The sequence below is a fragment of the Molossus molossus genome, unplaced genomic scaffold (genome assembly GCF_014108415.1).
Source record: "Molossus molossus isolate mMolMol1 unplaced genomic scaffold, mMolMol1.p scaffold_m16_p_4, whole genome shotgun sequence".
Taxonomy (NCBI): Eukaryota; Metazoa; Chordata; class Mammalia; order Chiroptera; family Molossidae; genus Molossus; species Molossus molossus.
In genome coordinates this window covers 110,872,422-110,899,446 of record NW_023425377.1, presented here as the reverse complement: position 1 = coordinate 110,899,446, position 27,025 = coordinate 110,872,422, and the positions used below count along the sequence as shown (strand labels likewise).

The following is a 27,025-nucleotide window of genomic DNA, read 5'->3' as shown; positions in this document are numbered from 1 at the left end:
TTGACATTCATATAATAACAAGGGAAAGTTGTTTGGGATTTTTATTTCCTAGTGTCCCCTTTCCTCCCTGGTATTTCTCCCACCCCCATCCCAGCCCCGGCTTTTAGCTCTCCTCCCATTTCCCCGTCCTTCTATAAAGAAAACTCTGAGCAGTGAAGGGGAGACATGTGAAAATACCTCACTTCTATGTGGAGAGGCCAAGGCTGCTTATTACCCAGCTGTGATGAGCAGACCACCATCGTGGTGACGACCGAGGCCGGTGCCTCCAGGGTAAGACAAAGGTTTACATATTACACAAGCAATTGAACTGTTTTCTAAACATGTTGCCAAGACAGTGGGAGTTGGCAGCCCACACTGTGTTTTAGGTTTTGGAGACTTGGATTAGAAGTGACTGCTGATTATGAACCTTTTTATTTGTCTTCCATGGACTACAAGCAACCTCGTAACCCAGCCGAGAATTCTTCCCAGCACTTAAACTTGTCTTCCTCGCTTCCCCAGATTACGTACACAAATCACTTGACAAAAGTAGTGTAAGGGTCTTGTGTGCAGATAACCACACAAGACAATTGGCTTGTTCTAACCTTTAAAGAGTTCCGCAGAGTGAAATGTTTTATAATCCCGTTCTGCGCAGGAGGCAAGGAAGAAAAGAAGAGTTTGGGCAAAGATTATCCAGAAGAAAGAAAGAGACTCTTTTGGGGTTCCCGCTGAAACACAATAAAGGGCGTAATTAACTTTGCAATTCTTTGTGTTTTTCACTTGACTGCAGGGAGGAGATGAAAGGGGGCTGCTAAACCTCGCATTCCACCCCAATTACAAGAGAAACGGAAAGTTGTACGTGTCCTACACCACCAACCAAGAGCGGTGGGCTATGGGGCCTCATGACCACATTCTTCGAGTTGTGGAATACACAGTGTCCAGGTATCCGTGCAGTGGAGGGGGGGCATGAATACTCCTACATCTTACTTTTCTATATCCCTTCATTTTTTGTCTAGACGTGACAAATAGCCATACGACGGCAGTAAGTAAACCCCCAATCTCCTTCTTGCTGAAAACCCCATGGGTGTCTTTAAGGAGAACTGAGAAAAATGAGAGTGTTGGCACTTTTCCTCATTTACTGTCAACTTTCATGCTATTTCTTGAAAGTTGGAAAATCACGTAATTTTTCGGGAGTGTTTATTAGCCTCGTTTCAGGTAAGTGATTCCTTAGTGACAGGCCAGGTGTTTGCGTCCCGAGGTGTGTTCTCTACTCTCCGGCGGCTTTCACCCGACAGCTCTCACAGTCGTGGTCTTGTTGTCCCCTCGCGATGCAGGAAAAACCCCCATCAGGTTGACCCGAGAACCGCCCGAGTCTTTCTGGAGGTTGCTGAGCTGCACAGGAAGCATCTGGGAGGACAGCTGCTCTTCGGCCCCGACGGCTTTCTGTACATCATTCTCGGGGACGGCATGATCACGTTGGATGATATGGAGGAAATGGATGGATTAAGGTAAAACCAACAGAAACAACCAAAACAGGTTCCCACTTAATGTAAAAACGTTCTAAGTGCCGGGAAGACGGGTGGGAGCCGGTGAGGGAAGAACTGTCTTGAATTGTGTCACCCTGGTCACCTATTTAACGCGGGTTATCATTGTCTGCACTTGTGACACGAAGAGGCACTCAGTAGCATGATGATGTAATATCTTTGCAAGTCGCTCCACCGCGATGTCCTAACACAAGTCACTGAGGTGTAGTCAGTGCTGCTCGGGCCCCGAGACGCCAACGGCGCGTCCTGGCTGCGGTCACCACTCTGCACAATGCACCTGACTACGTGGACTTTCTGGGGGGACACGGTGGACACGGGCTGGCAGGAGATGAAGAGGTCAGACGCAAACAGCAGCACCCTCCTGAGGCTGCATCTTCGGCCACTGCCGAGCTGTGTGTTGGGGCTGCCGCTTGTCCGAAGCCAGACCTGGCCCTTGCTCATTTCCCACCATGTGGAAATGGGAACTTGAACAATTTTGTCTCAGGGGGATGATCTGCATCTGGTTCAGGTGAAATAGGCAACAAAAACGAAAGCACTTACGTCACCCTCCCGTTTCTCAGTGACTTCACAGGGTCCGTCCTCCGGCTGGACGTGGACACAGACCTGTGCAACGTGCCTTATTCCATCCCGAGGAGCAACCCGCACTTCAACAGCACCAACCAGCCCCCCGAAGTGTTTGCGCACGGCCTCCACAACCCAGGCAGGTGAGAACGCCCGCCGGGCCCCTGGCCTGCTTCAAAGCCGGGCTGGGGCTCAGGAACCCGGGAAAGGAAAGGGGGTCCCGGCGCAGAGCACCCCAGAGCGGTGTGCGAGGCTCCTCACCTCACACAGTGTTTATCACCCTCTTCTATTCGCCAGCGAAGCCGAGTTAGAAGGCAGCTTAGAGACGAGAAAGGCCGAATTCGTGGAGAAAAATTGCCTTCATGTATTGGAGGGTTATTATTAGAGAAACACTTGTGGACATGGTAATGATTCAGACTTCCATCTGAATAATCAGAGAGGTTATACACCTTTTAATTTGTCTCCTTAAATTCATCTAAACAATTCTTTTCTTACACATTAAGTGGGGGTGGTAAGAGCTACTTTGCAAAGATTAAAAGGATATATCTATAAGTAAAGCATGAAATAGTGTCTGACTCATGAGGTAGATATTAAATAAATTATGGTTATTATAGCTTCACTTAATATATATGATGATACAGTATCAATTTATAAGGAATTGACTAAATGTTAAGTCTTTCCCTTGAAAATAATTATAAACATTAAAGGAATTCTAAATGAAATATTGACTATTTGCTATAATAAATCATAAAGAAAGGAACAATCAGAAGTATGTAGAGGGGGAAATTTGGGGTACACTTTAAAAAAGCTATGGAGTCTAATATAGCAATTCCGCAATGAAAGCTTCATCCAGCCCATGGTCTGCTGGTCACACTAAGGGCTATCTGGCCACATTCATTCATTTACTGGCTAAGGTATTATTGCCATTTAATGTTTATTGAGTGTTCGCTGTGTGCAAGGTGAGTATTTTTCGAACTTTTTATTTTTATAATCCCTCATGCCCTTCATCTCCCCTCCATCAAAGTCCAAGTCTACAGTTCATTTCCTTTTTGGCATCTCAGCAGATCTTAAAATCTGGGCGACAGGGAATACTTAAGGTGGGTTCAGGATGTGGAGGAAACTGTCACATTCCATTCCTATAGCTCAGAGCTCGCAGATACCACCACAAAGCAGCACTTTGAAGTCCAGCAGCCTGAGTCACCACAATCCCACCGGCGCTTTCGTGCAACCTTCCCGGGGGTCCTGGACCCTCAGTGTAAAAACACAGTGGGAGGTGCTCTGCAGACCTTACGTGAGGCAGGACGCCTGTGCTGTGGAGTGCCACCTCCCCTGGCGGCAGAGGGCCGAAGGCACAGCCCTGCCTCCCTCCAAGTTTGCTTGGAACATTTAATAAAGTAGAAAGGAAACTAAAATAATTATTGGCTAAACATTAAGCTGACTTTTATGAAGCACCTTGGTGCAGAGTACTGAGCTAAGTATCTTACGCTCGTTATCTCATTATGCCTCTTAGGAGTGCTCCCAGGTAGCTGGCACCAGCTGCACCCCCGCCCCCTTTTTAAGACTTGAATTTTTTTTAGAGCCGTTTTAAGTTCACGGCTAAATTGATTGGAAAGTACAGAGAGCTCCCATAGACCCCTGCTGCCACACGTGCAGAGCCTCCCCCACTATTGCCATCCCAGCCACAGCCCATTGGTGGGAACTGATGAACCTACATGGTTCATCACAGTCACTCCAAGTCCCCAGTTTACATTAGGGTGCACTCGGTGTCATGCACTGTATGGGCTTGGACAACTGTTCAATAGTGTCCTTTGTAGTGTCATACAGAGATGTTTCACTCTCAGTCTCTTATTTACATAAGAAACTACAAGTGAGAAGGGTCAAGTGGTTCTCAGTGGGCCTAGTATTCAGCCAGAGTCAGAGCCCCGTGGTCCCCAGCAATTCGGCCTTTGGGAGAATTAGTGTTTTCTTCAGATTTGCTCTTTCTTATAAGAAACAGGTCAAACCTTTTTTGTTGTTGTTGTTATAGTTTCATCTTGAAAAGAAAAGCAAAATAGGAAATTTCTCACCCTGTATAGATTCAGTTCCACCTTAATCACAGAATGTCGACATCGTGATCCCTGCCGGGCATTGTAGTCTGTGAACCCTTGAATTACAGAGGACAGTAGCGGGACTGTGGCCACAGAAGAGCTAACTCATCTGTGGCAGGTCAGGCTTATAGTTTCCCTATGATGAATGGGAGCATTTAGAGGCAACAGCTTTTTGGGTTGTTGTTTTTTCCCTTTTATTGATTTTTAGAGAAAGAGGAAGGGAGAGGGGGAGAGAGAGAGAGAGAGAGACATCGATGAGAGAGAGCACCGATTGGCCGCCTCCTGCATGCCCCCAACTGGGGATCAGGCCCACAACCTGGGCATGTGCCCTGACCGGGAATTGAACGGCGACCTCATGATGCATGGGTCGGTGCTCAGCCACTGAGCCACACCAGCTGGGCTAAAACAATGATTTTCACTGGATGACTTAGCAGTGTTTACAAACATTTTTGGTTTGTACAACTTGACAGAACGGGACCATGCTACTGACATCTATTGGGTAGAGGCCAGAGGTGTTGCTGAATGGCCTACAGTACTCAGGACAGCACCCCCACCACCCACCAACATGTCCATAATGACAAGTTTGGGAACCCTAAAAACAACGCAACACTGTTTTCCATGTTTGTGAGAACTTCAAGATTATATTATTCAACTTTTATTCCCCCAACCCATGCCTAGCCCCTCACTGACTTAACCACTGAACAAATAGTGAGCTCCTGATATTCCCAGGTGTGAACTGGGTAATACAGAGATCAAGAAGTTGGAAGTGGCTCCTGTCCTCATGGAGTTTACAGTCAGCGATTTAAGTCACAGGAAAATTCTGGCCCCGAACATGAAGACAAAAGTCAACTAAAAGACCTCAGTGGTGCCCGGCTGGTGTGGCTCAGTGGTTGCGCATCGGCCCATGCACCAAGAGGTCGCTGGTTCAATTCCCAGTCAGGTCACAAGCCCAGGTTGTGGACCCAATCCCCGGGGTGGGGTGGGGTGGGGGGTCCAGGAGGCGGCCAGTTGATGTTCTCTCTCATCCATGTTTCCATTTCTCCCTCTCCCTTACTCTCTCTCTAAAATCAATAAAGAAAAAAATTTTTTTTAAAAAGAAAGACCTCAGTGGTTGTGGCACCAGCTTTATTTTGTCCCCTGAATTGGAGTGCACACGTGCCTTTGTGAGAGCAGCCCAAGTCTTAGAACATAGCTGTTCCATGGAAGACACAGAACTCACACTACAACTACTTTTCCATTGTCTGTGGCAAATGTGGGCTGCTGCTGCCAATGATCGTGATCCTTATACGTTACCAGTTTATTTATTATACGTGTGATATGCCTTACTAACAGACCAACAAGTGTTGCAAGTCAGTGTGCACATCCACAGTGGAGGGAGATACCAAGAGAAATGAAGAACCATTCTCCAGAGATCATTAAGCTCCAGCAGAGTACACAAACGCCTCAGGGTGTTTCCTTCGCCGCTTCCAGAAGATGCAAACTAAAAAGCCCAAAGGATCCTTGCCAGCCCACAAAGGGTGCCCGCATCAGGGCACTCCCGTTAGCTTGGAAGACGCACACGCTGGAATTCATGGATGTCCCCCTTTTGTTTCGCAGATGTGCCGTGGATCGACACCCCACTGACATAAACATCAACTTAACAATACTTTGTTCAGACTCCAATGGAAAGAACAGGTCATCAGCCAGAATCCTACAGATCATCAAAGGAAAAGATTATGGTGAGTAGAGCATCATTTGTTGGTTTTGCTTTAGTTTGGGTTTTGTCTTATTTTCGGACATTAATGGAAGAGAAAAGGATTTCTGCAGAATGAGCCTTGAGAAGCACGAAAACACTGGCCTACCAGTGACGAGAGAGTAAACTGCTCATGTCTCAAAGGTCCAGGGACTCTTACAAGCCCTCGGGGTTCCGTTTGGGTAATTACCTTTCCCACAAATTGAATGGTGCACCATAGGTCCAAAAAATTTAATGGACTTTCAAAAGTTAGCAGTTTATATTTTGCTCATGTGAGAATCAAGATGAATAACTTCTATTTATTTAATATATAAGGGAGAACTTGTCTTGACATCTTATATACAGAGGAAAAAACAAGTGTTTAAGGCAAGAAATGTTTCAATAACCAGCACGCTAGTCTTAGCAATTAGGAAAATTATACATGTTTCAAATAAGAATGTAATTTTTAAAATGTGTTTATTTTAGAGAAAACAAAGTAATAGCCTTGTAAAAACATGTCGTGGAAATGGGACGTTTAGACATTATTTTTAATGACATGACTACTAGTGTTATTTAGAGATACATATAAAATATAAAATTAGATAATATGAATCAAAGATACTTAATATTTTTCAATGTTTTAGTATTTACTCCTTTTGGAGGAAGTGATATATCAAATATTATGATTCAGGGAACGTAGTAGATTAAGATTATTAAACTGATTGCTTCTTCTGTTGACTCATTCAATACAGATATTTATTTAGTACCAGGAATGACGCAGCTGTGTTAGTTCATGTGGTATTCCGTTATTTTACTTTATTTTTCTTTCAGGTATTCATGTATGTGTGTGCATCCTACAAATGCCAAACCAAAGAATAATGTGGTTTGAAAAAAAAAAAAATCTAATGAGTCACTAGCTTGATGGAATCCCAGCTATATTTGTAGATTAAGCTGAATTCCACAAGCACAGTCACTGGGATTCAGTTGGAACTGGGTACAGTATCGGCAGCCCCACATTTCTGTATTAAAACACAGTCCCAGAATCCTGTCACAATGTATACAAATATCAATTCACCATGATGTACACTTTAAATCTCTTATCATTCATTTGTCAGTTATACCTCAATAAAACTGAAAACAAACAACAGCCACAGTGCTTACTCCATGCCAGCCCCATTGATAAGTACTTGATAAACTAGACTCACTTCATTCACAGAACAGCCCTACGTGATAGGTACTAGGCCACACTGTGCAGATGAGGAAACAGACACAGAAAGGGTAATTATCACACAAGCTAAAGTGGCAGGGCCGGGATTTGAACCTCAGCAGCTTGATTCCAGAACTCATCTCCTCAGTCATTCAAACATTCTACCTCTCAGTGTCCTGGTTATATAAAACCCATCTTTTCTACTTTTTATAATATCATATTCATCACAATCACATGGGGGGGGACAATTTAAAATTACTACCTTTCCACAAAAGTTTTTGCCTAAAATATTGCCCGTTGATAGTGACTTATTGCTATTGAGCACATCATGTACATAATAAGTAATTTTCAGATCGATTTGCAGCTGGCTTCAGAGCGTTTCCCCTGCAGTTAGCACACGTGTGTCCAAGTGTATAATGACACGTGGGGAAAGAGTGAGGTCATGTTCATGCACACGTGATTCAAAAGGAATGACTGCAATTGACACTGTGAACCACACAACTCCATCAATAACACTATTAAACTATTGTAAATGAAATATTATGTTAAGTGTATTGCTTCTAAAGTAAATAATCATGATTTCCAAAGTATCCGGATCCTAATTTCATTTCAAACTTGCTATGTCTTGGCAGCTATAATAATAGCAAGCATGCCCTGGCTGGTTTGGCTCAGCAGTTAGACTGCTGGCCCTCAAACCAAAGGGTGGTGGATTCAATTCCGGTCAAGGGCACGTACCTGGGTTGTAGGTTCAATTCCTGGCCCCTGTCAGGGTCATGAAGGAGGCAATCAATCGATGTGTCTCTCTCACATCGATGTTTCTCTCTCTCTCACTCTCCCTCCCTCCATTCCACGCTCTCTAAAAATCAATGGGAAAAAACCCTCAGGTAAGGATTTAAATAAATAAATAAATATAAATATAAATAAATAATAACAGCAAGCATTTCAGAGCATTCCCATCTCATTAACTGTGTGTGGAAGCCCTTTCGATTTTTACCATTTCAGCAAAAGGAGTAGCTATTGTCCCGAAACATCTGCAGCAAGGCCCACCTTGTGCATGACGGGACACACTTCAGAGCTGAAGTAACGGACTGAAATAGCTGCTGCTGGGCCTCCATTGCTTTTACTTGAGGAAAATCGGTTTCATCCGATCTGATGCGATCTTTCTTTCTTTCCAGAAAGTGAGCCGTCACTGTTAGAATTCAAGCCATTCAGCAGTGGTCCGTTGGTTGGCGGGTTTGTTTACCGAGGCTGCCAGTCCGAGAGGCTGTACGGAAGCTACGTGTTTGGAGACCGCGACGGGTAGGTGCCAGACACCACAGTTTCATATGGCCGATGACAGCCGTTGCTTAGGAGCAGAAAGGATTCAAATGAGCATCTCCCTTCGGGGGTCAGCTCTGGGACACACAAATGTTATTTCTTTTTAGTTCCACTGAGTATAGTGGTTTAAAGAACCACCTAAGAGATGCTTTTTAAACAGACTTGGTCAAGTTCGTAAAATAATTTTTTTTAAGGGCAGAGAGGTCTCCAGAAGGACTCTTTATATTATTTAAGCTCCTCCCTTCATCCTTCCCTTACATTTACCACGATAATGAATAATTTGAAAACCACTAAATTGTTCATGAGTTTATAACTATTTTAAAGAGTATCTCGGAAGGCTGAGAATTTTTGCTTTTGCCAGATTTTCAGGCCTTCTGGCAAGTTCATTTGTCTCCATCGGTAGGAATACTCCAAAATTAAATTTTAGCCTGAAGTTTCGAGGTCGCGTTGTGGATAATTATAAGAAATCCTGTGATGAATCCTAAATTAAGAACCTCGTTTCCTAAGTCGCTGGCACTCAGGCATATGGCAGAGCTGATACGCTTGGTGGCTGCAAGGAGCGGAAAAGTGTACTGACCCCGTGATCCCCCTGTCCCTCTCTCTGATTAATAGCACAGCATGGAGTCTAGTCCCGGAGAGGAAGTATCATTCTCTGGATGAAGGGGAGGGCTTTTCTCAGACTCAGGTACTTTTAGTGCCCCCAGCAAACAAAATCGTATCTTTCAGTACTTTGTCCTCAGTGGGAATTCCACAGCATCCACACTCGTCACGGGCTATACTATTTTTCCCTTTAGAAGCCAGGCCTATGGCACGACAACTATTTACTGAGTTTTATTTCAAACATCTGATTGTGTTTTTTAAGCAAAGGCATGTTATCATTGTAGGTTTATGGTATGTTTGTGTTGCAGGAATTTCTTAACTCTCCAGCAAAGTCCCATGAGCAAGCAATGGCAAGAAAAACCACTCTGCCTCGGCAACGGGGGTCCCTGCCGGGGCTACTTCGCAGGGCACATACTGGGATTTGGGGAAGACGAATCAGGTACAAACTATTTCTACTAAGTTCCATTCTCACCCTTTGCCTGAGAGCTTTTCTCCTGCTCGGAAGAATAGACACGACCCTCTCCTCCCCGTGTGTTGGAAATGGAGCCTCGGGCGGAGATGACCAACTGTAGAGATTTCAGGTGGCCAGTTATTCACGCTCTTTCAATAACCTTTCTCATTTCCACTCTGAAAATATTAAAGTAACCATTGCAGGAAGATGGGAGGCAGGAACAAAAGGACAATTTTTGAGTCCTGAAGAGAGGGAAAATTTTAAATGTCTGTTGATACTTTTGATGCATGAGTCATCTGTTTATAGTCTCTGTGTGAAAACCTTTGCATTTATCCATGTCTCTTAGAATACATTAAAAATCTGTCACCTTCTGAATTTCAAAGGTGAAATTCTATTTCCTAATGTTTTATTTTTGTCCATTGGGGCATGACATGTGTGCAGGATAATCTGAGGTGGTAGGTCCGCTTCCCAACAGACTAGAGAGTATCCTCTCATTGATGATCGGGATAACATACGATGTATTTGTTGGTATGTTATCAAAATGTCTGCAAAAGTTGAAATTGGAATGTGATCAAAGTGGAAGGTGCTACTAATTTTAAGTTTCAAAAATAAATGTCACTTTCGTAATGACTCCCTTTTAAGAAAAATATACAGACAAACATGCCAACTATGCTCCTTTCATATCAGAGATGATAGAGATGAATTCCTCGGTATTAGGAAAGAGTTGTGTTTCCTATTGAATTCAGAATATTTTCCCTAAAAGTGCAAATTTGGTTTTCCTGTATCAAATGAAGGACTCATCAGAAACAGTTTCACAACATTTACTTAGGTTAACAAGGAACTCAGACAAGATTTCTGAATCACGCAACACATAGTTCAGAGCCACAGGAATATCCTGATTCAAAGGAGAGAAATCCAATCTGTCCTTTTCTTATTCCAGCATTGGAAGCATTTTACAATTAATTTTCCCTTCATATCCTCCCACCCCACTCATAGGACCCAGAAAGATGCCCCTTTTCTCTTAAATCTGTAATGTAATTTAAATTTCATTGGCAAACTCTTATTTTAAAATGCAAATTAGGATTAACTTGCTTATGGAAGAATTAGAGATGAATATTTAGATGCTGTGACTGAGTCATTTAGATTTCCCCAGACCTGATGACAAATGATTCACTCAGCCCCCCTATTAGCATCATCATCATTGGTTAAAATGCTGAATACTTGCACTGAATTATGCTTTAATGTGAAACTGCACTTAAATAAGAAAATGAATAGGTTTTTGCATTTTTTGAAACAAAAATTATTGAGAGTCTGTTTTTTCTGTATTTTGTTTTTTAAACTATAAAATCAGGATGGGTTTATTGGAGGAACCAAATGAGGTGAACAATCTAAAAGCACTTGATGAGCCCTGGCCGGTCATGCTCAGTGGTTAGAGCGTCGGCCCACAGACCAATGAGTCTCGGGTTCAATTACAGTCAAGGGCACATACCTCAGTTTTGGTTCATCTCCGGCCCTGGTCCGGGTCATGTGGGAGGCAACCAGTCAATGTGTCTGTCCCTCTCACATTGATGTTTCTCTCTCTGTCTCTCTCCCTCCCACTCTGTCTGAAGATAAATGGAAACATGTCCCCTGGTGAGGATTGAAAAAAATGAAAAATAAATAAGTAAAATAAAAGTACTTGATGAAATAAGTATTAATTTTTTTAACTTACATTCCTTTGCTTTTTTTTAAATCCTCACCTGAGGATATTTTTCCATTGATTTTTTTTTTTTTTTTCTTTTTCCCCAGATCGAGTGGGAGGGAGGGAAGGAAAGAGAGAGAGAGACAGAAACATTGATATGAGAGAGACACATCAATTGGTTGGCTTCCGCACAACCTTGACCAGGACTGGAGATTGAACCCACAACTCAGCTACGTGCCCTTGCCTGGGAACCCGAGACCCTTTGGTCCATGGGCCAACACTCTAACTTCTGAGCCAAATCAGCCAGGGCTATACTCCTATGCTTTTTAACTTATTTTTATTTTTTTCTGTTGTGCCCATGTTTTCAGCATAAACCCCATAATATCCATTTTAGAAGTAAGAAAGTAATAGGGTTTGCTTAATACACAACAATAGGATGGAATAGAGAAATACAGACTAAATTAAGGACTATTTTATGAATGAGAACCAAATATAAATTTTGAAGCCCTATAAACATGTAATCATAAGAACAGCTTCTAATTCCCTGTTCGTGTGACCCGTTCTAAGCACTGGATTATATGGAAGTACTGGCAATGAATGAGGGTGGTTCTCTCCATGAACAGAGTCTAGCCCCAAGAGTTAGAGAGGGGGAGTTGGGATTGAGCATCGGGGTCTCTCTCCCTCTCTCTTTCAAATTTTAACTTTTATTTATTTTGTTTTAAAAAGCCAAACATTGAAAAGGAGTACCCCAACTCCATCTGGCTTCAAATGATCGATTAACAGTGACAACGTGGTAATCTTTCACTCTTGGGCAGAATAAACAAAGAGAAAACTTGCCATCCGACACTCATTCTACACATATTTACTGAGCTTCTATTTGGTGCGAGGCTCTGTTCTAGGTGTTGCAAAACAGCAGCAGATAAAAAGTCTCCACTGTTGTCGTGAACTTTATATTCTAAAGGAAAACAATAAAAAGAGGACAATAAAAATAATTTTAAAATGTATATATTGTATGCCAATTGGTAATAAGTGCTCAGGAGAAAAAGCTAGTTGTGAAGAAGGATATTATTGAGTTTTTAGAGAGATAGAGTAAAACATTCACCAGCTGCCTCCTGCACACCCCCTACTGGGGATTGAGCCCACAAACCGGGCATGTGCCCCTATAGGGAATTGAGCTAGGACCTCTCAGTCCATGGGATGACACTCAATCCACTGAGCCACACTGGCCGGGCCCAATTTTAAATAGTAGAGTCAAGAAAGATGATGTTTATGTAGACTTGAGAGAAGGGGGAGTGAACCTACCGGTGATCTACTGAAGGACAGGAACCTGCCTCGTGTGTGCGAAGCCAACGGGCAGTGCGGCTGGAAAGGAGTGAACGAGGGAGTGAAACACTGCAAATGAGGTCAGAGCAATGGGGGGCAGCGCAGGCCACCGTCAGAGCTCAGCCTGGCTCTGAGGGAGCCCCGAAGGCGTTGGAAGGGATCGAAACAAGAGTGGATCCAATTCATAGGCTCTAACTTGCTTTACAAAAAGCACTGCGGCTGGTGTGTTGAGAGAAGACGTAGGACAAGGAGCGAAGCAGGGAGATCAGTTAGGAGACTGTTGCCATAAGCCAGGTGAGAAGGAGTATCTGCTTGCGCTGGAGTAGCAGGGGATGCGGAGCAGTGAGCGGAACCCGGAGCACTGTGCAGGCAGACCAGGACCAGCGGGGGTCTGGCACAGACTCAGGGGGTGATCTTCCTGGAGGGGGGGTGTGTATCTGCACGCACACACATACACATATGTACAAATACACATACTGGGTATATAAAGTATCTGCTAGGCAACAGGAAGTAAGACCTTGTGATACTGTGGGTTGATTTATTTCTGTATTTCTCTCTGCACAGGAGAAGTTTACATTCTATCAAGCAGTAAAAGTATGACCCAGGCTCACAATGGGAAGCTCTACAAAATCGTAGATCCCAAAAGGTGAGACTTTTTTTCATATTCTTTTAAGTCAAGAAATAGTCTTCTCCACATTATTTCAGTGCATTCAAATTAGTGATAGACAAATTGCAATTAACAATCAAGAAACACGAAGGCTTCTCCCTGTCCAGATGCCACGTGCGTCTGGAGAGGCCCCTCCACCCAGGCGGTGAGGGCGGGACCAGACCGCGCTGAACCGGGCCCCCGCAGTCACAGTGCGCAGGGCTGTGGTCGCGAGAGAGACTGCACCCCTGGACGCTGCTCAGTGAGACGCCGGAGGGGGCCCCAATGCGTGACCAAGTGGCTCTGGCTCGCCTGTGGGAACCGATAAATGCTCCTCATCTTTCAAGAAGACTAGAAACTACTGGCAGATGTTACTAGCTTTTGATCTGATATGATCCGATATGATTTCTGTTAGGGGACCGGGATAAATGTGTGGCAGTTTGGCACCTGAGCCTTGTTGCAAAGCTGTCTGGAAGCTCACGGCTGGTCACAGGCTTCTGTGACTCAACAAACAAAAACTGAAGAAGTGTTGTGTTATTTATCTCAGCAACAAGGAGACTTGAATGTTTTAACCCTTTAAAGAATATATTTACCTGTCCCCTGCTCCTCTCCACCGCCCATCACAACACACACACAACGTTCAAACTATCTTGAATCATAATTAGTCAGTTGTTAATTTCATGGATAAAATTGGACTATTGGAAGTGGCTAAAATGATATTCTGTCACATAGACACTAGTGACAAGGTTAGAAACAACTCTTACAGACCCTGAGTACCCTCACGAACACGACCATTGTTGGGCACAGGAGTCCTCGGACCCGCTGCACCATCCGGTGGACTTCACAGTAGTTCCGTGGGAACTCAACTCCAGGAGCTCATTTGCAAATTTAAATTCCTGAGTTTCAAAGTCTTTTAGAAAAATAAGCTCTAGTAACCTGAAGAGTTTACTAAAACCAGTCATTTAGCTCTGTTTTTAAAGTAATATTTGCAAGTTGTGAAGTGTGTATGTTTTTCTGAAAAAGTCACTGACTCACAAAATGGGGATTCCAGTGCTTTTACCATACACAAAACACTGCCTTTTCTGAGAAAAATAGAGGTTGACATTGGTACTTCAGAACAAAAAGAAGAATACTCGGTTCTGACCGGTCTCCCCACAGGATTGCACGTGGGCAAGGCTCCAGTGACAGCATCCCTTCTCTATTTAACGACCCTTTTCCTTCGCAGCGAGACAAGTGCCCGGCTGTGCCCTGCGGGGGTTCTTTCCCTCCTTGAGTGTGAAACCACCTTTCTCTTTGTGAAAACGCAAAGTAATGAAAGAGAAAAAATGTAACAGACACCGTGGTGACTGTCGACATCGGAAATCTGAAGAACGGAATTCAAACTAATGTTAATTCATAAAATACCAACATGCTAATGATTCATAATGAGGTCTAGGGATTGCACTCAGATCTAATGCCATTAGTTTCAAAATAGCCATTGTTTTTCCATTACGTTTGTCAAAGTGGGTTTGCTTTTGCAAGCTTCCTGGTAGTGTTATAATTAATGCTCCCTCCTCCTCGAGAAACTCTTTCTCCCTTCATCTGGATTGTTTAGTCTGTTGGTGGTGCACTGAGGTGAATTTTACACCTTCAACCCATTATTAGTGTCTAATTACCAGGGTTGCCATACGGGGCCTTGGCTTTGTGATCTTAGGGCCTCCTCTAGTAGGGTGGTCTCAGAGTGACATACCTAAAAGTCCTGACTTCTCATTATGGTGCTTGTTTCTGGTGAGTCATGTCATGTGTGGGGCCGGGGTTAAGATGTGTGTTTGGTTTTCAGAAGGTTGGGGGAGTAACAGAGTCCCAAAGACACCGTCCTTGTACACAGGCACAGGCATAAATTTCAAAACTAAACTGACTGTAAGAAAACAAATGTTTTCATGAACATTTGTTGGGAGCCTCATGCTGTTTTGATTTGGAGGCCAGCGTTTATTATTATAGTATTTCTGCCCAGATGAGCTGAATTTCTATATGAGCAGACACTTGAGCGTATGTGAGCGGGATTATTTTGCAAACACAAGCTAATTACTAGCCTCACAGTGTTCAGGATGTCTGCTTCAAAGCAAACGTGTTTTTCTAAAACTTGGAGGGAGAAATTAAAGAACAAGCCTCATCAACTAAAAACACAATATATAGACTTTTCTTGTTATATCAAAAATCTGTCTCAAAGTGAAATCTTAGGTTAGTTGTATTCTTATGGAGGAGCCCCAGATTTGATAGAATAATGTTTTCAGAATAAGTTCCAAACATCAATTGACTCTTGGCCCTGGAAGGGAGGAACAACAAATTATAATTTTTTTATATTCTATAATAGGTGTCACAGAAGTTACTTTCTTACCATAGGATTCATTTTTGTTTTGTTTTTTCTATTTTTCTCTACACACACACTCACATTTAAGAAAGATGAGGGAGTTTGTAAACTGTATGCAATATTATTAAGTCATTTTGGCAAAAGCAGGCCAGATTCCAGCATCACCACCTTGGTCTTTAAGGACCATGTGGTCTGAGGCTGCATGTAACATAATCATTTACATAGGTGTAAAATCATTTACAGTGGGTGTCCTTCTCAGAAAAAGATGGCAAGATAACCTCCTATAAAAATCAAATGCCATTATTCTTAAGAAAAGAAAATTCAATGAGAGTACAACCAGGTTTCTCTAAGGCTTCACTAGAACTCCGGAATTATTTAAGGAAAAAGCAGAAACGGGATGAATTTTAGAATATTAGAACATTGAACACAGCTCGGGAGTATCTTCCAAGGTGGAGCAGTCACATCTCATGGCAGAGTGGCATCAGGACCAAGTCTGTACCAATCACTCAGCTTGCTGGGCCAACTCACGGGTCCCCCACAGTCTGTAGCACTGGGCTCTGCACGCCCCGTCTCTGCCAGCAACTCCAGAAAACAGATCCCAACACAGTCAGCACTAGAGCTAGGCAGTCATTTTAGTTTCTCTGAGTAGTGCAAGGGTAGGAACTAGCCCAGCCTGCTAGGACAGGGAGTCCATCGGTCTTGTCTCTGAATCTTCCTTAGTACAGGGTCTGCTCTAAGTGATTTCCCAGAGTGTGTCCCTTTGCCCATACGGTGCTGATGCTCCATCTGCCCTGCCTCTGTGCAGAGCGCTCGGAAGATCACTAAGTAATATATTCCAAGCATATTAAATTCTTCAGCATTATTGGTGTTCAGTCCATGCACTGAAGAATTATTTTCAGGTGATCCTCAACATTTAAGGTTGTATTGGTTCCAAACGTAGGGTAAAACTGTCCGTGTAAAAGAGTTCTTCATACCTAGTTTTCAAATACCCAAGACATGCCTTGGATGTTTGCTCTTTATGAAATCTCTTCAGGATCAAACAGGACTCCTGGGGGATAGAAACTAGAGAATTCCGACAGAGTCATGAATTTCCCAAGCTTTATTGTCATGGAACATAATTTTCTTTTGCGCTTTTGACAAAGATTCTTTCATTTTTGTTTCAGATGAACTGAAACCAAATGACCTTTCTTTCTTTAAAAAAAATTTTTTTTGAAACATTTCCAGGGTATTCTCCAGGAATTTGTACAACAAAATTCTTCTTCGTCATGTTGATTTAATTACTCTGTACCCAGTCGTACTGTATTTTAACATACTGCTTATCTGTTACCCAACCAAGTCCAACAGACCATTCTCTTAAGAGGTCTATAAATGAACAATGCAAATTCCAGGCTGGAGAGAGCATTTTACAGAAATGCTGTACCCCAGACTCCTGTGTGACCAATATAGCAACTGCCCCTCCTGCCCCTCCCGCTGCTCCCCTCCATGGCCCCACTTACTGCCCTTTGTTTATTTTCTTAAAATATCTTCACCCTACTCCTTATTATACTGGATGCTGAAGATTGCTTTTTTCAAAAAAATCACTGGGTAGGAGGAAATCGGTTCTGTTTCTCCCTTGCGGATGTCTCAGGGAGCCGGCAGGCAGCTCTGCCTTCCAGAAAGTCATGCATAATCGAGAGGCTTTAGCCCAATAAGCCAGTCTAGTCCCAATTCATCAGTCAAAGTTTTATGCGAGTGGCCCCCCTAGGTTGATAAATCCCCACAGCGCCTGTTGACCCAGCTGCCAAGTCCTCTTGCTGCGGGCGTGTTTTCATGGCCACCCTGACAGTAATACAAACTGTTTAGCAGCTCCATTGACCTTTCAGCTATTAACAGGGACACAGGCTCCGCTAGGGACTAGTTTTCAAACATGACAGAATTTCTTAACACTAGAGGTCATGAACAAGTATATGCCCTATAAAAATCCATTCAGCATGGTGGATTTGAAATCTAAAAGACAAGGAAGCATGTCCCCCACCTTTGCTATTATTATTTTTCGACATATCCAGTGACCAAAAATGGATATATCTTTGGGGTGACATTTTATTCTTAATGTACTATATTTTATGTGTGGTGTACAAAACCTTTCTAACTAATGAAGACTTTCTAAGCTGCAATACAGCATCTGAAATTTTAAAGATGTGGTACCAAAAAAATGAGATGAGAGGAAAGTAAAAATGTCTAGTGAATGGATGAGCATGCGTACATAATATATGGTAATAGCCTAAGCATAACTGGAATTTTATGCATACTTTACCAAGATTTGCATGTTTATGTATGAACCATACTTAATGGAACCAACACAATGCTATATGGAACCATCACCTATTTCAGAATAAATAGAAAATATTATATAATAATTTATGAAAAAATTATGTAAATGAGCATGTTATTTTACAATGGTTATATAATCCTTTTTATATGTATATCTTATCTCCTGGAGATGTGGTCTATGATGACAGCATTCAAAGAAATTTTCTGCTCTATACTATATTTTATAATCTCTCTTAAATGATCAAGTTGCGATATCAGTTCCTAGAGTAAGTGTATAGCTTGCTCTGAAAATGTGATTGATTTACCACTTTTCAATGGCATTTGTTTGTTTGTTTGTTTTTCTCCTCACCCGAGGACATTTTTCCATTTTTTTTTTTTTTTTGTTCAGGTAGAGTGGGAGGGAGAGAGAGGAACAGAGAGAGAGACAGAAACATCGATGTGAAGGGACACATCGAGTGGCTGCCACCCGCACGACCAACCAGGGCCGGGGACAAACTGCAACCGAGGTACATGCCCTTAGTGGGAACCGAACCCGGGTCTCTCAGGACCGCAGGCCGACGCTCTAACCGCTGAGCCAAACCGGCCAGGGCTTCAATGGCATTTGTAAAAAGGACGTGAGATGGAGACTATGAATAGTGAAGAACGTGTCCTTCAAAATGAGACTCATTTCTTAAGAGTTGAAAACTCTTTTTTTAGTGTCTGCCAGGATTCTTTTTTTTTTTTTTTTTCTTTATTGATTTTAGAGAGAGAGAGAAACATTAGTGAAAGAGAACATCAATTGGCCGCCTCCTGCGTGCCACAGCCTGGGCATGTGCCCTGACCGGGAATTAAACTGGCGACCTCTTGGTGCAGGCTCGGGCTCAAGCACTGTGCCACACTGGCCGAGCAAGAGTCGAAGACTGTTAAAAGCATTTCTTTGAATTCCCATGTTTCTCCCCTGCCTGGGACAATGGTGGAAATCTAACAGTATTAGACCTTCTGAATGTCTTATACTCTACTGCAAGGCAAGGCATCATCAGACACTGTAGTTCCCGAGATACAGGCAGATTTAATTTTGCATAAAACAGCCACGTACATTTGTAAACAGATGTTTTCTAGAGGAAGGTGTACTTTTTAAAGAAAAAACTGTTTTTATCATCCTTTTGTTTTGTTTTGTTTACTAATTCACTTTAGTCGAGTTAAAAAAAAATCTGTTGCTTAAATGACTCATTTTTGTCAACACTGACAAATGAATGAACAAGTATAACATCAAAATTTGGGAATTTATCTTCATGGAGTTTATATTCCAGAAAAAGTATTTGAGGAAGTTTCTAATTATATGCATCCAATTCAATTTAGCATTCATTGAAGGCCTATATAGTATTTTTCTCGCTATGAATATAAGTAGTTGGAGGAGATAAAGTACTTTGGTGACTTCAATGACATCCTTCCGTAACATCCCTCCATCCTAAACTAATGGCTTCCTCCTCTGTGTTCCCGAGTTGCTTCATTTGAGCCTATGTGGTAACAAAGATGACACTGATTTATACTTTAGTGTTTGCATGTGTGTCTTCCCTATGGTGTCTCCACGAGGTTTGGGATTCTGTTTATGTCTTATCCCCGTGAAGGGCACACTACGTACTCGGGTAATAACTGGACTTGAAGAGGTTTAAATATGCGGTTTTTGACCTCAGAAAGCTTTAATTCCGATTGGGAAGGGGAAAGGGGAGGATAACCCATTCCTTAAGAGAAGTGACGTCCCATAAGAAATGGGCTATGTTTTGGGTAATTTTCATGTTAAAGTATTCACAATATAATGGCAGTTTAAAAGGGAGCGGATTTATTGGACATGTTAAATGAGCAATGTTAGTTGTCAACTTCATAAAAGAAGAAAAAGATGACTTTCCCAGGTGTTTAAACAAAAACTTAAGGGAATCACGCACACGCACACGCACACACAGCCACACCATCTTATATAAGCTACAGTAAACATGGCCAAATATGAAAAAATTTCAGCCACAGGTAGATGAGCATTTACTAAATCTTTGGCCAAAAAACAACTTAGACTTCCACCTATAATGTATATTTCCACATACGTAAATGTTTGGAGAAGAGTAGTCAAAGCGCTCATTGGCGGGTCAGATGGAAACAAGGGCCCAACACCCACCTGGAAGAACCACACTTCGGAACTGAGCGCTGACTCGCATGTCCACCTTCCTTTCCCTGGTGAATTCCCACGGCATCAACACCCCTGCTCTCTGCCTCCAACAGCAACATCTTCTGGTTGTCACCCTCTAACCAGAGCCACCTACATTTTGATCCAAACGGTGTCTCCTCTTTAGATTCCCTGCTCGGGCTTACGCCACATTGTTGAGTCACACATGAGCTTGTGAGCCCTGTTTAGCGTCACATATAACATGTAATTTATTTTTGACACACTCAACTCCTGGGTCTCCTTTCTTGAATAAGAAAGAAAAAGGGCGAACAAGTGAAGAACAAGTGGAATTGGATAAACAGAATTACCAGTAAAATACGAATAACACGTGTTTCCCGAATGCCACCTGCTAAATGATGTGGCCTGTGACTCAGAGGAACTTCATGGCTACTGAGAAAATGGCTCTTCTGATGGTCAAAGACGCCACCACTGTCTCACAGAGTAAGAATTTTATACGAGGAAGAAAGAGAGCATTTGGGCTATTCACCAACAATGAGAAGAAGGCAAAGATGGTGCTCTCTCTCCTTGGCATAACCACCGAACCTTCTCTTCACCATGTCCCACCCTTACTCCCAGACGGACACCCTTGGGAAATACATTGGGAATGTATTCGTTAATGTTTTCTGAGTCAAAAGATGCTCAGTCCACAGAATGCCGTAGGGACCTTTCTAGAAATTGACCATTTCTAAATTTAATAAGAGGTTGAATAGACTTAAGGGGTTTTTCTGACTTGTCATGTTTGCTGTAAAGCACACTAATTTCAACTTAGATTGGGATTTTTATTGAAGGCAGGAGTTAAAGAAGTCATTATGTATTTTTAATATGGTTTTGAGTCATTGTAGAAATAGCCAGAGGTCAGTCCCCAAATTATTATCGCTTGTTCACAGTGCCCATAGGGGCATACCAAGACAACGTATCTCAGGAAAACGAAGTCTAAAGGGCCTAATTATTTGCTTCTCTCAGAAAGGGACATCATTTCTCTCTGATGGTGGCCGAGAACTATAATTATCACCTTCTTTGATAGGGTATTTAAGGAGTCCAACTGCTCTGGCCATCCCAGTGACGGCAGTTGGACGGGCGATGACGCGTTTGTTTACATTCCTGAACTGAAGAGCCTTTCTCACCGCACTGTGGCACAGGCGACAGTGACTGATAGGACGAGGACCCCTGCACATTTCCCCCCAGAGATCATTGGGTAGTGAGTAGTGCATTGTGACCATGGTTCCAGCCTGACTCAGCGGGAAAGACAGCCTCTTCGTTCAGAAACATCAAGAACCACGTCTTCCGAAGGCACCTTGGTCCCTCTCTAAACCTCGGCAGTTACAGAGCCATGAAAAGAAAATCTACGACTTTTTCCTTGACAGAAGAGATGTTTCTCTTTGCTACTAATAGCATTCTTTTTCTTCCCAGCAGGATAAAATTAAACCTTTTTAAATGTAATATACACATTTCTCTATATATGTATCATTCTTTGTGTAAAGAGTTGAAATTTTGAGTCAATACATTACGCACTCTCACACACGTACACACACAGTGTGATATCCTTTCTAAGAAAATCAGTCTAAAAAAAAGTATCTCAAAAGAAATTAAAACAAAAATGAATTCCCAAGCTTTTCAGACTATAAACATTCATTTTGCTGAATACTGTCGGCCCTGTGATATTGACAAATATGCCAGTAATAAATGAAACCTATCTCCGATACCACGCCTAAAGAACTTTTGTAGATGTGGGGGAAAAACTTTAAAAATATCTATACATCTTTATTTTAAAAACTGTAATTGGTAGAAATTCTTAGCCAACAAATGTAAAATGTCATATAACATAAGCACGTGTTTAATCAATGAATTTTGATCATGGTAAAGTTTCTTACAATGTTTGTTATGTTCTCTTTGGTTCAAAACTGGCTAGTTTGTTTCCTCACTGGTCTGTATTTTCTATTCTTCGGAAGTTGTCACACACAAAAAAAGTTGTCAGTCTTTCTGACTCACTTAAAGGAAGGATCTGCTTGGAAAGCAAGAGAGATGGTGTGTCAGCTACAAAGTCACTAGATTTCATTCCAGTATTGATTTTCAACCAATTGCTGTCTTTTGATGCAGACCTCTAGTGCCCGAGGAGTGCAGGGCAGTGATGCAGCCGGCCCAGATGCTGGCTTCCGAGTGCTCCCGGCTCTGTCGGAATGGCTACTGTACCCCCACGGGGACGTGCTGCTGCAGCCCGGGATGGGAAGGGGACTTCTGCAGAATCGGTTAGTATTGCCGTTGTCCCTGGGAAAGACTGAGCATGGGACAGTCCTTAGAAACTCAAGAACTTAACGCCAAGTAATTCCTTCTAGAATTATTGAATGTGCAACATTCAGTCATTTACAACAACGTTAATCTCAGTTTGCTCCTGAACTAGTAAATGAAATCTTTTCCGTTTTCTTAATGTAAACAAGTCATGTATAGAAGTCATCCACATACAAGACTTGTAAATAATTGCATCCTTTCCAAAAGTAAAACTTAAAGCAGATCATCGCTGTAGGCTCCCAGTCCTGGGTTTGAGATTTCCCACCAGCCAATGACTTGGTGTTTGCAAAGCCACTTCCAAGTGGCAGCATTTTCCAGACACCCCGTAAATGCCTCTAACTTAACTGCTTGCCTTCTGGCTGCAATGCACTAAAACAGGGTTCTTCAGCAGGTATTATTAAATAAAAGGGGGAAACATAATTACCTAGAGGCATATATGAGATTTTTAAATCCTTTTTGCCACTCCCTTGTGAACCATCAACTAGGTGTGCAGATGCTCAGAGAGAGCAAAGATTTATTCCAGGGTTGCTCTATCCTTTAACTAGGGATTTCCTCAGTTACATGCAATGGTGTTCAAATTCTACTTGGTATGAAGTAAGAAAATTACATAAATTTAGATACTTAGAGTTTAAGATGTATATGTTGAAAATGCATTCACAGGATAATTTCTTTTTTCATTGCATCAATATCAGATGATGGATGTTAATTAAACCTATTGTGGTAATCATTTCACAATCTAGGTAAACCAAAGCATTATGCTGTACACTTTAAACTTATACAGAGATATATGTCAATTATTTCTCAATAAAACTGGAAAAAAGCTTGACATATGATTTAAAAATGCATTTTCAATAACCAGCATATACATATAAAAAATGTTTGATCTCTGCTACCTTAAATATTAAAGTATCTCTTGCCAGTGAAAATTAAAATCCCATTCTTAATTCATAAATATTATCTTTTTTCTTTATCCTAAACATGTATTTGTTTCAAAAAAATTACAACCATAACTTGCCTACTTTGTATCTTATATGACAAACAGTAGCCAACATTTAAAGTTACACATACAGCTTAAATTGTTTCAGCACTAATAACATTACATGATTGATGAATACTAGGGTTACATATCTAGGAAAGAGCTATCATAATAAAAACTCAACAGAAATTAAGTAATTACATTATTTAAAACAAATGCTCACATTTTATTGACTCAGTCTTTCCCCCTTTGCCTTAGTTGACGGGGGGAGGGGGGTGGGGGGGCAGGGTTCAAATACACTAATATGCTAATTCCTGATACTATGCTTCTTCTGATGCCTGACAATACGTATTCTCTGTTTCTTTTATTTAGTGTCCATTCTGTTTTATTCCTTACTTTGCATTTTGCCTAACCTCTCAAACTACTAGATAACAAATATTTTTTGAGTGCCTTCTGGCAATAGTGTGTTTAAACGGAAGGTTAACAAGTTATTTTGAATATGGGTGGCATTATTCATATATACAATATATATGAATAATAATAATAATAATTGGTAGAAATAAAAAGAGACATTCTTTGAGCTAACATGAAGTTTTATTTCAATAAAGTACTTTAATCTTTCCACTAAATCAGTTTAAATAATTTGAATATGTAAACCAGAACCATTTTATAAAATTAAATCATTCATATTTGCAATGCAAGCAAGAATATTATTCCTCTACTCATATTGTTTACTCATCTCCCACAAATTTAAAAGGAAAAAACAGTCCATTTTCTTTTGGTTCTTCCTTTTCCAGGTGTCAACCACAGACACCTGGATTTTGATTAGTGCATTTGCAAAGGTTAAAATGACCCTATCCCCTGAAAGTATAAGGAAATGTATTCAAGGAATTGGATTCTGCCTACAGGGCTGCACCACCCAAATTTGTCCTATCAGTAAAAGACAATTAAGTTATATACCCAATTTTCTCTCTCCATCTCATTCTAGCAGTAAATCTTTACATTCCCACCCATACTGTAGTGGTAACAATCCTTTTATGAAAAGGATTGCTGAGAACACCCTCCACGGGCCACCTGCACTGACCCAGGAAGGACCTTCTGTGTGTTCTGAGAGGAAGCATGTTGTGGGTGACCCCCTGCCAGCGAGGAGGAGGGGCCTCAGGAGTGTAAGTGGTAGATGCTCCATCTAACCAAAGTCGGACCTGGTTGATTGGAGATACTCCCTTATGTTGACTGGGCCTCTCTGGTGGGCCCGGCCCCCCCACACTGAGGTCCCACGCGGGAACACGGCGCTCCTTGGAAGGCCCTCCATTGGAAATGCCCTAGTGGAGCCGCGTCCTGAAAGAACTGAAATCCTCGTTTTTAAGAGTCACTTTTGCAAGGGACTGAAATGTTCCCCGTGATCTATGCTTCCCTGTAAATGCCTCCCATTCTGCGCCGAGGTCTGGCCCCCAGACGCTGGGGGTCTGAAATCGTTCTTCCCTTCTTGTCTTTGTAATCATTTGGATCATTTCCTGACTGGCTTCCTCCCTCCCCTCCCTTCCCCTACTCAGTAAATATCTGTGCTGTTTCCGACATGCACAATGTGAGTGTGATTTTGTCGCTCTTTTCCCCCCTCCCAGCAAAATGCGAGCCAGCATGTCGTCATGGAGGTGTCTGTGTCAGACCCAACAAGTGCCTCTGTAAAAAGGGATATCTTGGTCCTCAGTGTGAACAAGTGGACAGAAACATCCGCAGAGTGACCAGGGCAGGTATTCTTGATCAGATCATTGACATGACATCTTATTTGCTGGATCTAACAAGTTACATTGTATAGTTTCTGGGACTGTTTGACTATTCCTTTCCAATGGGCATTTATTTTTTATCCTGTCATTAAAAAGAAAGACTGTTATCCTGCTACACACTCCTGTGATTTCATTTTCTTTTATTAATTTAAAACTAGTTTCCAGAAATGTGCAGATTCTGTGTGTGTATGTTAGCACAGTTGTTCACATACGCACATACACACACACACACACACTCACAACCCCTATACGTGTGGTTGCATAACAGATGGGTTTTAAAAATATATATTTCCTTGTGTGGAGTAATTTACACAGAAATTCCATTGTAAATTGATAACGGAATTTTTATATCACCAGAAGAGATTATTTGACTTCCCAGGAATTTTCTGTCTGTAATAACTAAAGTCAACTTTAATGGAGTTTTGAAACATTACTGTGCAATCGGATGGATCTAATAAAAAAGGCAATATTTTTATATTAAAGGACTATAATGTGAGAATGTTTCAGAACTCCCTGATGAATTTCTGAATGGTCAACCTGATTTAAAATTGTAATCTACATTCTTATCATTGTATCCAATTACAGAATGTTAAGCACTTGCCTGCTTATTGGCAGAGCAATCTGGTTACTCGAGCTTAATATCAAGATTGTTTTCAAGTGTTTTATAATTAAATCATAACAGCATATTCTAAAAACAATCTTCCTAAAAGGTCTGCTTTTATTGTATATTTTATTTAACAATAGGCACTGGGTTTGTGTTACATATTTATACTTTTTATTTTATTTTTATAATATAGACATCACCTAGATGAAACACCTTTACCCTGTCCTGTAAAACACTAAAGTTACATTTTTCACCAACTTAATTGGAACGAAGGGGAGTGAGAAAGCAAACAGTCTTAAATGTGCTGTGGATCTAATCTAGCAATGTGTCCTTGTGCCAACATGTAATCCTTAACGACGGATGAAAAAGCAAGAAAACAGCCAATCCTTATAAAATTCCAGCATTAAACATTTGTAAAGTGCTTCTCACCCTAGTGAGACTGTCAGTGTGTGTGATTAGAGTGTTACCGATGCCACACTCAATCGACCCTCACTGGAGAAGAGCTCACTCGTTTTAACACATCTTGGCTATGTAAGCTGTCACTTGTACAAAATTTTAATATAATAATCCTTGCCAAATATGACTTTTCATGTATATGTTCCTTCAGAAGTCGATGAAATCCCTCTTTGGTTCATGTATGAATAAATTTCTGTAAACGTTCTGTTCAGGTTTTGAAAGAAATGCTATGTTCTCACTTAACAACTGCAAAAAAAAAAAAAAAAGTCTGATAGACACTTTTTTTAAAGGGTTTTCAAGGCCAGCTCTCCATGTCTGGATTATAACAAAATTATAAGGCCTCTTTGCACTACTGAAAAAACCTCTCCCGTGACTTGCGCACACCCACTCTAGGTGGCCCTTCAGCGAACAGCTGTTCCTGCAGAATCTAAATTGGAGAGTAGTGTAGACTATGCAGCCTGGGCTGACTTTCCAAACCTGCTCCTTCCTTTTAGGAATATGAACCTCAATTAAAAAGAATGCAATCTTGTAACTAGTATTTCTCTGTTGTTTTAAAGCAGGAGTGTTGCAATTAAAGCACAGTGAGCACTTACAGAAGCTGCCATGTGGAAAGCATGCTCTTGTCTTCCATATATGATTACTTAAGTTTCAAGTGACCTCATGCCCAATGGAAATGGGTTGAGAAATCTTGGTTCAGTGCTTAGTGAACAATAGCCTGCGTTAAAAAGTGCATGCATAATTTTGCACAATTTAGATTCAATTGACAGTCTATTCAAAGAAGTCTCAGGATTAAATGAGCATGGAGACCAAATTGCCCTCTTACCCCAGAAAAGGGGTGGTCCCTTCTAGTCCCACTAACACTTCATTGGCCCAACAGTGTGACAAATCTTGCAATGAACCCTGCAGTAGCCTGCATCTGTAGGTTAATAGCAGTCTTTTGTCTCCATTGCTTTCTCTTCAT

General features: G+C 41.7%; 1 protein-coding gene across 1 annotated transcript in view; it reads left to right on the top strand.

Annotated features, from left to right (window-relative positions):
- LOC118615509 (hedgehog interacting protein) overlaps nucleotides 1-25,119 on the top strand; it is an 81,376-nt gene extending 56,257 nt beyond the window's left edge. The window contains exons 5-13 of the mRNA XM_036240510.1: nucleotides 767-918; nucleotides 1,311-1,484; nucleotides 2,081-2,224; nucleotides 5,765-5,886; nucleotides 8,262-8,385; nucleotides 9,312-9,442; nucleotides 13,023-13,104; nucleotides 22,056-22,204; nucleotides 24,843-25,119. Of these exons, the coding sequence (XP_036096403.1) occupies nucleotides 767-918; nucleotides 1,311-1,484; nucleotides 2,081-2,224; nucleotides 5,765-5,886; nucleotides 8,262-8,385; nucleotides 9,312-9,442; nucleotides 13,023-13,104; nucleotides 22,056-22,204; nucleotides 24,843-25,036 (1,272 nt within the window). The 3' untranslated portion in view covers nucleotides 25,037-25,119. The remainder of the gene's footprint in view (nucleotides 1-766; nucleotides 919-1,310; nucleotides 1,485-2,080; nucleotides 2,225-5,764; nucleotides 5,887-8,261; nucleotides 8,386-9,311; nucleotides 9,443-13,022; nucleotides 13,105-22,055; nucleotides 22,205-24,842) is intronic.
- The last annotated feature ends 1,906 nt before the right edge of the window (nucleotides 25,120-27,025 follow it).